The sequence below is a fragment of the Octodon degus genome, unplaced genomic scaffold (genome assembly GCF_000260255.1).
Source record: "Octodon degus isolate 3935 unplaced genomic scaffold, OctDeg1.0 scaffold00109, whole genome shotgun sequence".
In the NCBI taxonomy this organism is placed as follows: domain Eukaryota; kingdom Metazoa; phylum Chordata; class Mammalia; order Rodentia; family Octodontidae; genus Octodon; species Octodon degus.
Window position 1 is genome coordinate 2,686,314 of NW_004524685.1, and position 16,013 is coordinate 2,702,326.

A 16,013-nucleotide genomic window follows, 5' to 3' on the forward strand; every position below is an offset into this window, starting at 1 on the left:
ATTAAAAAAAAACTATTAAATTAGCTTTATTGTACTTAATAATTACTTGGTAACTTTAGAATCAGTTCGATTAGTCTGTTGAGCAAAAGCCTACCACGTTCATCATTTTGCAGTTTTACGTGTTAATAGTGTAGTAGACAGTGTTTCTTTTATCTGACTGTGCATTATGATCATTTGGAGCGCTTTTCAAGTAGTAGAAGCAGTAATTAAAATCCTGGTGCATAGGTCTCACCCTTATATCCTCATTTAGTTGATGTAGGCTAGATTCCAGAGTTCAGAAATCTTCAAAACTTTCCTAGCTAATTCCAGGGAACTGACAGAGTTGACAGCACTATTGGATAGTTGGATTGGAACGCTTGAGAAATTTTGGAATGACCATTCTAATTCTAGGACAGCAATGAATGATATCCCTGAGTAGTTCCATCACAGAAAACTCTTAAATTGTGTATGAAAAGGAGTTTTAAGTACACAACTTGAATTTAACCTAGAATAAAAGAAAGTATTTTAATAATAACTGTTGTTACTTAGCATCTAAAGAAATCAGACCTTTTTAAGAAATAATCCTCAGAATGTTGAATGGTAAATAATAATACTTTTACAAACAAGAAATCCAGTGTTCAAAAAGAACATACTCTATACCTGCCTGGTGAGCACAAAGTCCTCAGTTTGATTCCCAGTGCCAAAAAAAAAAAGAGGAAGATCATGCTACTTGTAAATTAGCATGATTTTATCACTTGAGCTCTTTTGCTATGTACTATGTTGTATGAAAATATAATAGTTAATTGACTCAGCTTAAATGGTTTATTTCAAGATACGTGTCACATTTCTTTAGAGCCATAGTTATTTTATTTTTTGTTGTTTTTTATTTGTTTTTTGAGATAGGGTCTCACTATGCAGTTCTGGCTGGCTTTGAGCTCACTTTGTAGCCAGAACAAAATCTGGTCTCAAAATCTCTGTGATCTTCCTGCCTCAGCATCCAGAGTTCTGGGATTACAAGCATGCGCCACCGTACCCGGCCTATAATTATTTTCACTAACAAAAATATATCAAATGCTTAATGGTGGAAAATAGTAAAATATTTCTTTATTTGAACCAAGTTTATAGTTTTTAAATGGTAGGAGAAACAATGGTGTATTTTCTTTTTAATTTAAAAAAAAAAAAAACTTTGTGATTAGACCCATGCCCAGGGTGTTAGCAGGACCGCCCAGAGTCCACCGGATCCTCATCTGACCCATACCCGAGGCCTGGTGTGTGAGATCGCCCAGGACCCACCTGGTCCTCAGTCCACCCACAGCCCAGGCCCAACATATAAGCCAGGTGTAGAAACCTGTAGCAGAACTCCCTGCGGAAAGCCTGGAGGCAAGACTAACCCAGCTGATCCAGGAGCACAACATCTTGCCAGAGTAGCACAGAGGGTTCACTTCCAAGGGTTGCAGCAGGAAGAAATGGAGCACAGCACCAGACCCAAGCCACACCCACCTGGACAAGTTTGAATTTGGTAGATCTGGACCTGGTGCTAAGGTAATAGCTCTACTAAAGCTGTACACCAATGGACAGAAGACAGTGCTATACAAAATGACAAAGAGAAGGAGCAAAATGCATTCTCAGGCCCCAAGCCCACCCAGAGCATATGCGGGAGACAATAGCATAGAAGAAATTGGAAATCACACACCTGAAATCTCTGAAATAATAGCAGCTAAAGTAAAGAAATGCAGAAAGATATAGAGGAAATCAGATCAGAAATAATTTCTGAAACAAAAAAAGAAATGATAACTATAATGAAAGAAGTACTAAGTGCTTCTAAAGAAGACACTGATAAAAAACAATAGAGGAGAATATAAAAATGATGGAATCCTTGAATGAGCACTATAGGAAAGAAATAGAATGCATGAAGCAGTTTCAAAGTGCTATTTAGGAGATTAAAACCTCAGTCAAGCTGGCAAAACTGTTTGAATGAAAGTGAAAATAGACTTTCAGTTTGATTTGAAACTGTCTCATTGCTATATGTTTATCAATAAAACTTTGAAAAGAAAAAAAAAAGAAAAGAAAATAGACTTTCAGACCTTGAAGACACCATTAGGGCTAGTGAAAAGGTAAGAAAACATCTCTTAAAAACAACTAGGATGCAGGAAAAAAGAATTCAACATCTGTAAGACGATGCAAAGATGAACAGTGTAAGACTAATGGCTATCAATGAAAAAGGAGTCAATACAAATGATATGAAAAGAATATGGGTAGAAGTAATAGAAGAAAACTTCCCAAATATGGGGAAACAATCTGACATTCAGGTAACCAAAGCATATATAGAACTCTGAATGACATCAACCCAATTAAAAACACACCCAGACATAATAATCAAGAGCCCAGAAATTCAACACAGGAACAGTATACTAAAAGCCGCTAAAGGAAAGAAACATCACATTTAAAGGAAAACCCGTCAGAATAACAGCAGATTTCTCTTCACAAACCATCAAGTCAAGAAGAGCATGGAGCAAAGTACTGTAAGTCTTGCAAGAAAACAAATTCCAACCCAGACTGGTATACCCTGCAAAACTCTCTTTCAAGTATAATGGAGAAGTGAAATACTTCCATTACAAAAAACAACTAAAGAATTTCATAACAAAGCCAACCCTACAGACTATTAGAAGATATTCTAGCGAGGGATCAAAATGACTACAACTCCATGAATGAGAAGGGAAAGAACCCACCAATGAGTAAACACAGTAATGAGTTAAACACAGGAGAAAAAGGTCTAGAACAGCAGTCTTTCCAGTTATTCTTTTGTATACAGCAGCAAAATATTTCTATCAGCACATCCTACAAATGGACTTCTCCTTTACCCTGTGGGTCATGATTCTGTCCAACTCTATAGGGTAAATATCAAGGAGATAGCAGTAGCTCAGACCCACAAGTGACACCTGGCCACCAGTAAGCGTCATGGACACTGTCCATGTCCATGACATGCTAGTACTTTGAGCAATATCCTATCCCCAGACTGTTAGAAGTGCTGATCATATATTTGCCATTCCAGTATTTATCTTTTTTTTTCCCCCCCAGAACCGGGGATTGAACGCAGACCATTGCGCTTGCCAGGGAAGCACTTATTCCTTTGAGCCATCTCCCCAGCCCACCATTATTTATCTTGTTTTAGTCTTAGTAATTCTTTCTCTTTTTATAATTTTATTTATTTATTTATTTATTTATTTATTTTTGTGGAACTGGGGATTGAACTCAAGCCCTTGTACTTCCCAGGGAAGCGTTTATTCCACTGAGCCATCTCCCTGATCCCTTCAGTGACCTTTTAAATGGGTTCATCTAATATATTTTACATAGTCCTGCATAGCTGTCATTTTGAGAGCTCTTTGTTCTTTATCCAGGACCATGCTGCAACTTTTCTTGCCTTCTGGATTATACTCTGTTATTTCCTATATGCTACGTCTGGAGGTATTAGAATATTTTGAGTTTGTATAAGTGGAAAATATTTTACTTTTAGTTTTCAAAAGTATGTTTGCTAAATATGAAATTCAATGAAGACATCTTTTTTTAAATGTTTTATTTTATTTATTTTTTGTGGCCGGCTCAGCCCACCCTGGGAGTGGGCTAGCATGGCATGTGGTGCTGGGCATTGAACCACGATCCCTGGGCTTGCCTAAGCTGGCCTAAGCAGGCACTTTAGACCACTGAGCTATCCCGCCGGCCCAAGACATCTTTTTCTTTCAGTTCTTTAATTAGTCTAGTTTCTTACACACTTGGTCTTTTTTTTTTTTTCCTTATGTGAAATAAGATGCTATTTAATTTTATTCTTCCAGAGCTAATTTTTTTATATGGGTATGCTTTCATGATTTTTCTCTTTACAATAAGTTTTGCACAATTTCATTTTTATGTATCTTCATATGATTTTATTCAAATTTCTTGCACAACGGGTTCATTTTTCTTGGAAATGTGCTATAATTTCAACTAAGTTCAGAAATTTTAAATCATTAAAACTTTGAGAATTTTAATTATACGAATATAAGTTTCTTGATTTTTGGCACAGAGTGAACTATTATATAACTAATCTATAAATTCTTCATTTTTATTTTGGACAATTTTTACCGTTATATTCATTTAAGTTTGTAAATAATAATTTATTTACAATGTGCCATCTATTAATCTCATGTATTCATCTCAGAAATATTTCTCTAAAATTCAAAAGAAGTACTGAACAAATATATCGAATAAAAATAAAAATTAAAAGGTATGTAACTTGGAAGTATAGCCTTTGTTCACTGTAGTAACATATTTTGGGATCTAGTTATCCATTGAGAAATGGCATTGACCAGCTTTTTGTCTCACTGTTAATCTGTCTGTTATAGCTGCAGATTCAGCTAAAGTAGCTGAGACTCTAATTACAACATATTATTGCCACAGAATAATTTTGATCTTTTACTATATCATTGCTGAAGTTTTATAATGTGACATTAACCATGTGGATATGAGGCGGAAAATGGTATTCCATTTGTACAATTTTTTTATCAAAAAGGTCTTTATCCAAGACATACTGTTCCAAAATTGTAGTAAAAGGTATGACCAAAAAAAAAACAAAGGTATGAGATGTATAAACTCTTTAACATTGAAATACATCTTACTACTATTTACAATTATTTAAACTGAGAAATACATAAATAAACAAACTGGGGAAAACCAGATACCCACAAAGCTAGAATTTCTTAAGAACTGAATAAAATCTCTTATTCTATTTGTTTTTATTTACTTTATATGTGTTTGGTACAGGGTCTCACTACGCAGCTTGGACTCATAGTGACCCTCTGTTTTCAGCCTCCCAAGGACTCATAGTGACCCTCTGTTTCAGCCTCCCAAGCACCTGGAATTACAGGTGGATGCCACCATGCCTAATCTTGATTCAGCTATGGCATGTGCTGGGGATTGAACCCTGGTCCCTGTGCTTGCCTAGGCAGGTGTTTAGTCCACTGATCTATTTTACCAGTTCAAAATCACTTATTTTTAAATCAAGGAAAATAGTGATACAGGAAAAAAAAAAAAAAATCAACAAAAATTTAAGGTTTCTTGAAAGCAAGCAGTAATATTCAGTCATATGTCAAATTGTACATAACTGTATCTGTTAATCTGAGTGACAGATTTGGGGATAAAAATGGGTAATATATCAACCATTTTTGATCAGCTATTCTTGTTTTGAAAATCTGTAACATGTATTGTTCTGTGTTGCCCTGTTTCTGTCTTTGTTTCTGCTTTTTGTTCTTGCTTTTGTTTATACTCTTCAAAATAAAATGAAATAATTAAAAAAAAAAGAAAAGAAAATAGTGATACAGGGCCGAGGAGATGGCTCAGTAGAATAAGTGCTTCCCTTGCAAGCGCAAGGGCCTGAGTTCAATCCCCAGTTCGGCCAAAATAAATAGATAAATAAGTAAAAACAACAAAATCAAGAAAATAGTGATATGCCTGAGGTATTTGGTTCTGCTTCCCACCTTGAACACAATATAAGAAGTTTAGGAAAACTTGACAATTGTAAGTAAGTTGGAAATACATGTAGTCCAAAGGAAGATTGTGTGTGTGTGTGTGTGTGTTTCATCTAGTTGTAAAGATTTCCCATTAAATTATTCCCTATTGGGGCTGGGGAGATGGCTTAGCAGAATAAGTGCTTCCCTGGCAAGCACAAGGGCCTGAGTTCAATCCCCGGTTCCGCCAAAAAAATAAAAATAAAATAAATAAATTATTCCTTATTTCCCATTAAATTATTTGAGTAGAATAATATAATCCTAATGAAATAATGACCTGGAGTCAGATTGTCTATGTTTAGAAAGAAGCCTTCCAATTTGCCATAGCAGTTCTGTAACCTGCTTCCTTGATTTTTCTTCTCAGTGAAGTTTCTCTCAATGTATATTTTGTTCACATTAAAAAGTAAAAATGCTAAGATTAAGGAGCAGCACATATTAACATGTTCTTATTTCTTTCATATTTTATGCCTTAGAGAATTCCTATTATTTATAAATAGCATACATTTCATCATGTGTGAATTTGTGGCTGTCATGCCAAAGATGCTTTTGGTGACTTTATAAAACATTTGTTTGCTACAACCTGTAATTAATTTACTTGCCATTAAAAACAAAGGAATTTTCCTGTTAGCATTATAAATTCATAAGCAAAATATCAACTAGTATCACAAGTTAATGTTTTTTTTATTTTAGGGAGGGGTCTATAGGGTGTTCAGGGTCTCGTTACTAGATTGGACTCGTAGTAATACGCCTGTTTACAGCCTCCCAAGAGCTAGGATTGAAGGCGCACACCACCAGGCCCAGTCTTTGTTGCTGCCGCAGCGTGCCTCAGGGGCAGGGCCAGCATGGCACTCCCGGGGGTTGAGCCCCCAGCCCCTGAGCCTGCTTGATGGTGCTTTAATTTGCTGAGCTGTTTGGCCGACCCTAATGTTTTTAAAATTTGAATAATGTACTCAATTTTGAGTTACATTTTCATTTACTTTGAAATATTTTTAAAGTTACATGTTAAAACAAGAGGCATTTAATTTTGTTAAAAGTAATTCTCAGCATTAAGTGTACATATATTGAACAGATGCTGGAGGAAATTAACAGACGTTTTCTACTTACAATCAAGTTAATAGAATATTTCTGGTACGCTATAATGTGAGCAGAGTTCTGTGGACATTTATTGAGAAAATCCCTGAGACTAGGAAATCAATATAAATTTTCCTGAAGGTCATGTTCAAATTGCCTATTTGTTGAAGAATATCTGTTTATTGGTTTTAATTAATTAATCACTTGTCATTTTATGGTATAGAAAAATGTTTTCCTTGAATGGATTACTGGTATGCTACAATACTGCGTTCCTCCACCCTGAGATAACACATGGGGCCTAGTGTTGGCACACACAGGCTCCCAGGCTTGTTCTGCCTGGTTGTAAGCAGATTTCCTCCTTTGCCCCGGTCCCCATGCATTTTTTTTACCATTTTCCATTGGTCGTGCTATGAAAAGTATTGGAAAAAAAAAAAAAATGGTGTAGAGAAATACCATTGTGTTTAAAGTATTGGAGTCTCCAATAAAAATTTTCAAAGGATCACAAAGGCAAGATAAATAGCCAGGTTTTAATCTAGTCTTATACATTAAATTTGTCATCTAAATTCATATTAGTTATTTAGAGAAATCATAAGATACTGATCTTTTATACTTACACTTCAGGGTTCATCCTTTGAAAAAATGTTAACATTCATCTGTGTTGTGTTGTGTTAGAGTTTGTTTTAAAATGAATAATATTCCACTATGTTTATGTACCATACTTTTCTAATGCTTTATTCTAGTGATGGACATTATGATTGCTTCTATTGTTGGCTGTTGTAAGACTGCCGTGAACCTTATATAAATATCCGAGTCCCTGTTTTTGCTTCTTTTGAATATATATATATTGAGATATATATATATCTCCAGAATCTCAGATTACATTTTAGTTTTTCAAAACTATAATTACATTTTACATAACATCTACATCAGTTCATGGTCAAAATAGCAGTGCATAGGCTTCTCATCTTTCCAACCTCACTACTTCCTTGTTTCCTTTTTGATAATAGCCATTCTGATACATATAAAGTAACTCATTGTAGTTTTCATTTCATTTCTTGAGCATCTATCTATTTATTGCATGTGACTACTTGGAGGCGGTGATGGTTGTGGCAGCAGCAGTGGTAGTAAGAGGTGATTTATAACTTTGAAACGTGGTCTTACTAAGTCACTGAGTTCCCTAGACTGGGCGGGGACTTGCAGCCATCTTGCACAGGACAGCCTCCCAAATGCTGAGACATTACAGGGGTGTGCCACCATGCCCAGCTGGCTGTATTTTTTTAAAGATTTTTTTCTCAACTTCTGTGATCAAAAGTGTCCACATTTTGTAAAAAAAAAAAAACCATATAATTAGATCAACTTAAATTTTATTGTTGCAAAGGACTTTCTAACCTCTAGGTCCTCATAATTCTTACCTGAAATCCATCAGTGCTTTCAGAGAATTCATGAACGGCTTACAAAAAAGCAAAATACTATAACATTATCAAAAAGATCTATGACACCTCAAGGCTTGAGGAACTCTTGACGTAGTCCAGAATTATCTCAACATTATAAGTATCTTTTAAATTTCTACTTTGTACTTTTCTGTATTTTTTAAGGTGCCTTAAACAAATAAGCCTCGTGTGTGATTTTATTTTTCCTTAATTGCTAACTTTAGAGCTTAAGAGTAAATCAGTGTTTAGCTCTTCAACCTTCATTAAAAGCACATGTAAAAACTAAGAAATGAATTTCTTATGGTTTTAAAACTACTGCCCTTCTCTGAGTCACAATATTCCCAGATATATATTTCTGTCTTTCTAAAGAATTAGGTAAGCTTTACAGCTACAAAAATGAGGGCAGGGGTATTTACCATTGAATCCATTTCAACTGAATTTATTTTAATAAAATATTTACATTTGAGGTTTTTTTTAATAAGCTTTTACTATAAAGAGAATGTGCTGGCTTTGTAGCTAGAGAAGCATTGTTTACCATTGACTTCATTTCACTGAATTTCATTAAGGGAAAATATTTATATTTGAGTCCTTTATAATGAGATTTTGCTGACTTTTCTGTATCTTTACATAACACTTCCTTAAATACTTTTAAAAGGTGTTAAATTTTAATTTTAAGCCATTGATCACATACTAAAAGCAATCTGAGAGAATTCTTATTAAGGGTCTGTCTTAGCTAGATGAATATATATGCATAGTACAGCATATATACTTGTGTTCAACTTAAGATTTTGTGAAGCCAAATGTGGTGCACACCTATAATCCCAGCACTCAGGAGGCTGAAGCAGGAGGATCATTGTGAGTTCAAGACCTGCCTGGGCTACAAAGTGAACCTGAAATGCATAGTGAGACCCTGTCTCAAACACACACACACGGACTGGGGAGGTGGCTCAGTGGAGTAAGCACTTCCCTGGCAAGTGCAAGGGCCTGAGTTCAATCCCCGGTTCCGCAAAAAAAAAAAACCACACACACACAAAGATTCTATGAAGACCTTCCTAGGACATCTTATTAAAGTTCTTTGTTCAGCCACATTATCTATACATCAGTATTTTTTTAATGTTTTATTTTTTTATTTTATTGAGAAACAAATAGCAGTGAGACAGTTTCAAACCCAATTACTAGCACAGTTTCAATAATTAATACATTGAATATTGTCTTGGTGATTATTCATTGTACAAGATGCAGACATGATATCCTGTCCACAAACACTATTAGAACAAATCTCTGTGTTCATTGAATTTAGAGAATGCAGCTGTATATCTATCTTGACTATTTTGAATATACAGATACCAAATGGTCGTTCATTTGTATCCCCCTTTTTTGGTTAGTTTCGTCAGAGAAAGGTATTCCATTGTCATTTAAATATTGTAGGTGCATGAATTCAGCAAGATATTCCAATATAGTCCAGTAGTCCATAATAGTAGTAGGTTTTCTGTAAGACTGGCAATGTTGATGACTTGAGCCTTTTACACCTCAGCATTTTAATATGGCTTTACTTTTTATACTTCGTGTGTATGCGAAGATGGTTAAGACCAAGATAAAGCAAGACCTATATAACAAGAAATGTAACTTTTGTATCTGATAAGGTCAGTCAAATCCCCTCAGGATTTATCCTGAAACCCTGTACCACAGTTTATAGATCCTTTGTCAGTGTCAGCCATATGGATGAATCATGGCCATTGCTTGACCAATTTGCTGTCTGTGAAAGTCTGAGAGAATGTTTTCTCTCCGTGTGACTCGACATCATTGATCACTTTCCTCTTTGGCCCCATAATCTCCTTGATTAGAAAATTTGGGACACAACTGAGTTATATGTACATTAATATTTTGGAGGAGGTATACGCATACTCCCAAGTAGGGTTTATGTTCCTGTTCTGTTGAGTATACCAGAGTAGCAAACCCATGATGGATTTTTTTTTTTTTTTTTTTTTTTTTTAACCAGGGATCAAAATCAGGACTTTGTGCTTGCCATGTAGGTACTTATTCCACTGAGATATATACCCGGCTCTTACTTATTTTTAAGATAAAAGATGTTAATGTATGAGTTTTTTCCTAAATTAAAACCTCAGTATTGAAGTTTAATTACAGTGTTGGCACTTTGTGATAAATAAGTGAGTTTTGAATTGCAGTTTGCGCACTTGGTTCTAAAAGGTTTACTATTACTGCAATATACAGTACGGGCGTCCTTCCTTCAAGGTGAGAGATATATTCCAAGACTCACAGTAAAAAATTATAACAGTGTGCTGACATATCTGAATTGCCAGAATTACTACTGTTACATAAAATAAAGTGGGCCAGGGACATGGCTCAGTAGAATAAGTGCTTCTGTGGCAAGCACAAGGGCCTGAGTTCAATCCCCGGTTCTGCCAAAAATTAAAATAAAATAAAGGCTACTTGAGTACAGGCCCTGTGATAGCACAATGGTCAGATAGCTAGACAACTGCTAAATGACTAATAGCCTATAGAGAGTGGAGTGGATACAACACAATGATTCTGTATTTCGGGCAAGATGGAATGATATTGCATCACACTATTTAGAACAATACATTTAAAACTTCTGATTTATTTCTAGAACTTTCCATGGAATGGAAACTTTTCAGACTACACTTGTCCATGTCCTACTGAAACTACAAATCTTAAAGGAGTATACTTTACCTGGACCTATATTTCTTCCTCTGTTTAATGGGAACTTTGTGGTCTAACTTAACTCTGGTTATTTTTTAAAGATCTGCATATCTTCTTAACTAACATTTATGCTATGCATTTTTAAAATTTCTTTTCGCAGTACCGGAGATCAAACCCATGGCTTCTTATATGCTAGACAAACTCTTTGTTGCTGTCAACTACCCCTACCCACTACCCCACATTTTTAAATTGAGACCAAGTTTTTAATTCTGGGTTTTCTTTTATAGCTATATGCAGGAGCTATTCTTGAAGTCTGTGGATGAAAATTGGGGCGGTTCCCTCAAGTCCAAGGTAGGTAGTAAATTGTTTAATCATTTAAAATCAGCATTTCACAAAAATAATTTCATTAAGTATTCTTAAGAAAATACCTTTTTATGATTTTACTTTTTTCAATAATAATGTGATTTTTTTTGCTTGTTTTTATGGAAATAAAGTTTTATAGTAATCAGTGGCTACTAGATTACTGTACAGAAAGACAATGTACAAAACTTAGATTTAAAATGCAACACATGGAATAATTTTCTTAAAATAACCTTTCTTTTGCATGACATAAATTTTATGATAGCCTTTACTGGATAAAAAGTAATTGTTTAACACATTCTAATATACAACGTTTTAACTGGATTGATTTCCATAAAACTCCTAAGAAACAGTTGCATTAAATGAGTGTAGACCAGCACAATATGACAAATGACCAAGAAGAGAATTAATTTTAATACCATAGTATTTGGTGTATATAAAACAGAATCATAATGTGTATACCTTCACAGGGAATTTTAATGGTAAATATGTGAAAGAATAATTGTGAACATATGATTTTTATATATATATATAAATCAGTGATGGAGCTTTGCTAGAAGAATTTCAATTGAGGCTTTCTAGTGGGCCCTCCTGTGTCACTTGAAAAATCAGTTTTATGAAATTGATCTAAAGATAGGAAAGCTCCTTTTGTTCTTAACCAAAATTTCATGTTATCTTGACTTTTGCTGATTTCCCCACAATTTCTTTCCTCTTTAGTATTTTTTAACATTTCTTAAATTAGCACATGCGTTTTTTGTTGTTGTTGTTGCCTGGCATGCATAAAACCCTATGTTAAGACAAAACAGAAAAAAAAAAAAGAGAGAAAAAAACAGAAAACCCTGTGTTAATTCCTAAGCAATGCAAAATACATAAATATGCATATGTAAATATTTAATATATAATGAAATGCAGCTACCTCTTGAGCAAGCTACTTCAATTGTTTATGATAAAATGTTTCTCATTTTGTTGCTAAAAGTATAATTTTTGAACATGGAAACATTTTTCATAAGGCCCACCATTACCTCTAGTTGGGCTTTGGGGGTGTGAGGACTGGTAATCGAACTCAGGACCTCTCTCTCACCCACCAGCAGGTGCTGTACCACAGAGCTATATTTTTGGTCCTTCTGGTTGGCCTTTAACAGATTTTTTTTTTTAACTCTCCCCATTAATAGATCCTATATAATATTATAATGTAGTTGGTTTACCAGTGTTTTGCCCTTATCTAACTAGGAACTCCCCCAATCCCAGAATTTAAAAACTTTCTGTCATTAATATACCAAAAATCAGGGCCAGCCAAATAGCTCAGCAGATTAAAGCGCCTGCAAGCAGGCACAGGGGCCAAGGGTTTGATCCCCGGGTCTGCCATGCCGACCCCGCCTCCCAGGGCACACTGAGACAGCAATTGAGACTGGGTGTGGTGGCACACGCCTGTAATCCCAGCTCTTGGGAGGCTGTGAACAGATGGATCACTACGAGTCCGATCTAGTAGTGAGACCCTGAGCACCCTGTAGATCCTTCCCTAAAATATACAAACATACAAATATATATATATATACCAGAAATCTACCCAAACACTGTTACTGAAGAAATCCAGTGTTTTCTTTTTATTGGATGAATGCCTTTATTTATTGAATATCTAATTCAGTAGGATGCTCACCCTTTCACAAAAGAGAATCTACTAAGAAGTTTGTGTTTACATTGGTTATTTACTCTTGATCAATTTTAGGCTTCTCATATTCCTTACCTGACTGTTTTGTACTGACAAATCAAACGTTTTTGTTAGTCTTGCCTTCATTATTTTACCTCTATTCTCCCCAGCTTCCCTTATTTGAGACATTCATGTCTAGATATTTTTAAGTGCCTTGTCTTTTGAGAACAACTAAAATGACTCATAATTTTGTACTCTTGAAGACTGGTATACCATAGTAAATTTTTTTTAATACCTTTTAGCTTTCATTAAGCACAGATGAAAAATGTGTAGCCTCTTGCTCTGTTCTCCTATTTGTACTTCCATGTGTGGGGTAGCATTTTCATTTAGAGTTTATTCTGATTTATATGTACTTATTTCTGATCAACAGGAAGGCATCTAATTATACATGTAATCTTATAATAGTTCGTGTTAATCATATCTGCCATAAGCTCTTAAAATCAATATAAAGCTATGTGTAACAACGCATTACATGATCAAAAGATCTAGCCAAGCATGTTTTGTCTCCTTTCATTTACTTTTCACATGTGTGTTTTTGAAAATGGCGTGACTCTTTTCTTTAACCTCAAGGTTTCTACTTCTTTCTTATGCCCCCATCCTAGCTTGCACTGTCTAAAGAACTGGAAGGAAGATAGATGCACATTTCTGAGCAGTGTGCCCAGCAGCGCTTAGCTCATAGGGGCCAGTGTAAACAACGTGCTAGGAATCTGAAGAAAATGCTGAAACATTTAATCTACTTTTAATCACTTTTGCATATTTGATCATTTTGAACTGTTATTTACAAAATTACCTTTATAATTGACAGGTAATTAAATTGGCAGAACATTGTCTGGAAATTAAGCAGTAGGTTTAATTCTTTTAGAAATTAAAAATCTAAAAAAAAAAAAAGAAATCTCCAAAAAAGTCACCAATCTATTTTTAAGAGAATATAGGAGCTGGGGAGATGGCTCAGTAGAATAAGCGTTTGCCTGCCAAGCACAAAGACCTGAGTTCAATCCCCGGTTCTGCAAAAAAAAAAAAAAAAAAAGGAGCAGAACATAAACTAGAAGATAAGATACTTTTCTATTTTTCCAAGTTTGTAGACTTTGCTTAACTATCGTATACTATGAGGGTCCAATGAACGCATTTTCTTCTTTAATTTTCCTATTTACACTATTCTTGCTATTTGTAAGGAGGAAAAGGAGGAGGATGGGGAGGGGTAGGGGGGAGCAGGAGGAGGAGGAGTATTGTATTGTTCTTATTTCTTAGAAGTTCTTGAGAGAATAAAGAAGAATTTTACTTACATTTTCAGAGAATACAATTTATTCTATCTTCAGTTACACTGAATCATTTTATAGAGTCTGCCAAAAATATATACATCAGGAAGCACATTAGGTTTGATTATAATAATCATTAAACTAGGAGATTACACCAAATAACAGTATTCAAATACTATTTTATTGAAGCATACATTTTTAAAGATGTTTAAAAATTTACTATCATGATTTTGCTAATATTTTGTAAATCATTGTGATAATTTTCCCTTATACCTAACTGCTGTGCAACGTGTTTACACTGAGAAATTAAATCTATGGCTACATTCAAAACTAGGTGGAAACCAAGTCATTGAAGGGTTGCTTTTTTTTTTTTCCGGACTAGCTGAAGACCCAGTGATACTGTTGTGTTTCTTTGCATATGTTTTTAACATGCTTTTTTAGCTTGCTCTCTCAGGCAAAGTATTTGGAGCTAACTGTATCAAATTCAAACGTTTGTATCCTTTAGGTTATGCTGAAGGAAGGACTCTTTTGTATGCAATTAAATTTTTCATTCTCTAGTCCTGTTTATCATCCCAACATAAACTTTTTTGAGGTCAAACTACTTTCCATCTGTTGTTAAACTAATAGTGTTTTAGGGCCAGCAAGATAGCTCAGCAGACTGAAGTACCTGCTTAGGCAAGCACAGGGACCACCGTTGCATCCCTGGCACCAAATGCCACGCCAGCCCCACCCCAGGCACATGGAACAGGCCACAGAGTCTGGGTGTAGTGGCGCATGCCTATAAACGCAGTGCACACCTGTAATCCCAGCACTGGGGAGGCTGAAAGCAGGAGCATCAATGTGATTCTGAGCTGCATAGTGAGACCCTGTAACAACCAAATACATTTTAAAAAAAAAAAAAAAAAAGGCATTTGGGTTAGCTTCTGTGTTTGGGGCTCTGCTGGATTTGATCCCCAGCAGTACAAACAAAAGGAAAAGGAAAAATTAACACATTTTTTCAGTCGTTGCTAGAGATTGAACCCAGAGTCTGTTTTATATTCTAAATATATGCTTTATTGTAGGTTTCTTTTTTTTTTTTTTTCCTATATTTTAGGGAGGGGTTTACAGGATGTTCAGGTCTCACTACTAGATCGGACTCACAGTGATCATGTGTTTACAGCCTCCCAAGAGCTGGGATTACAGGCGCGTGCCACCATGCCCAGTCTCAATTGCCATTTCAGCGCGCCCTGGGAATCAAGCCCCCGGCCCCTTATTGTAGGTTTCTTAAGGTTAAAGAATTACGTTTCCTCACATTGTCATATAGCTTTGTCCAATGCCATGAGTATTTTTTAAGTCCTCAAATGTTGTTGAAAGGTTCATTTACTGCTTGTAAAATGTGATTTGCCAATAGGATATTTAATACATACTTTTCTTTATTCAAAATTACTATGTTTGTTGACCTATACTTAGCAGAGAAAAAAGGAGCTGGTGAATGTAGTCACTGTGACTCATCTTAGTATTTCTTTTCGATTTGTTCACTCATCCCAGCCCATTAAATCTGTTGAATGAATGAAAATTATTAAACGTGCTAAGCTCTGTTTTGAATACAAAGATTTAAGAATATTTCCTTTCCCAGAGAGAGATTTTTTTAATAATAAAGGTAAATTAACACAGTGAAAGTGTATTAGGTGGTGTTTAAAATGCGAAAAAATATCCTAAAAATGCCGGAGTTAAAATGCGAGAAAATATCCTAAAATTATTCTCCATAAGAATACAGAAGTTTATAGAGTAAACGGTCCTAAAGGATGCAGTTCATAGAGAAAATACGATCATCAGTTACAAATAGCAGTTTTGTTTAAAACTAAATTTTGCAGGAAAAGATTAGACTGGTTATCTCAGTATCTTCCAAAAAATCGTTGAAAATAAATAAAGCCCATTTACAGTCATTTTGTTGTCCTAAATAGCAAGTATAAAAGAACATTTGTAATAACACTTCTGTATACTATTGATA

At 35.0% G+C, this 16,013-nt stretch overlaps 1 protein-coding gene across 1 annotated transcript in view; it reads left to right on the forward strand.

The window, feature by feature from the left end:
* Window positions 1-16,013, forward strand: part of Selenof (selenoprotein F) — a 57,278-nt gene that overhangs the window by 34,798 nt on the left and 6,467 nt on the right. Inside the window, exon 3 of the mRNA XM_023699069.1 lies at window positions 10,987-11,050. Within this exon, the coding sequence (XP_023554837.1) occupies window positions 10,987-11,050 (64 nt within the window). The remainder of the gene's footprint in view (window positions 1-10,986; window positions 11,051-16,013) is intronic.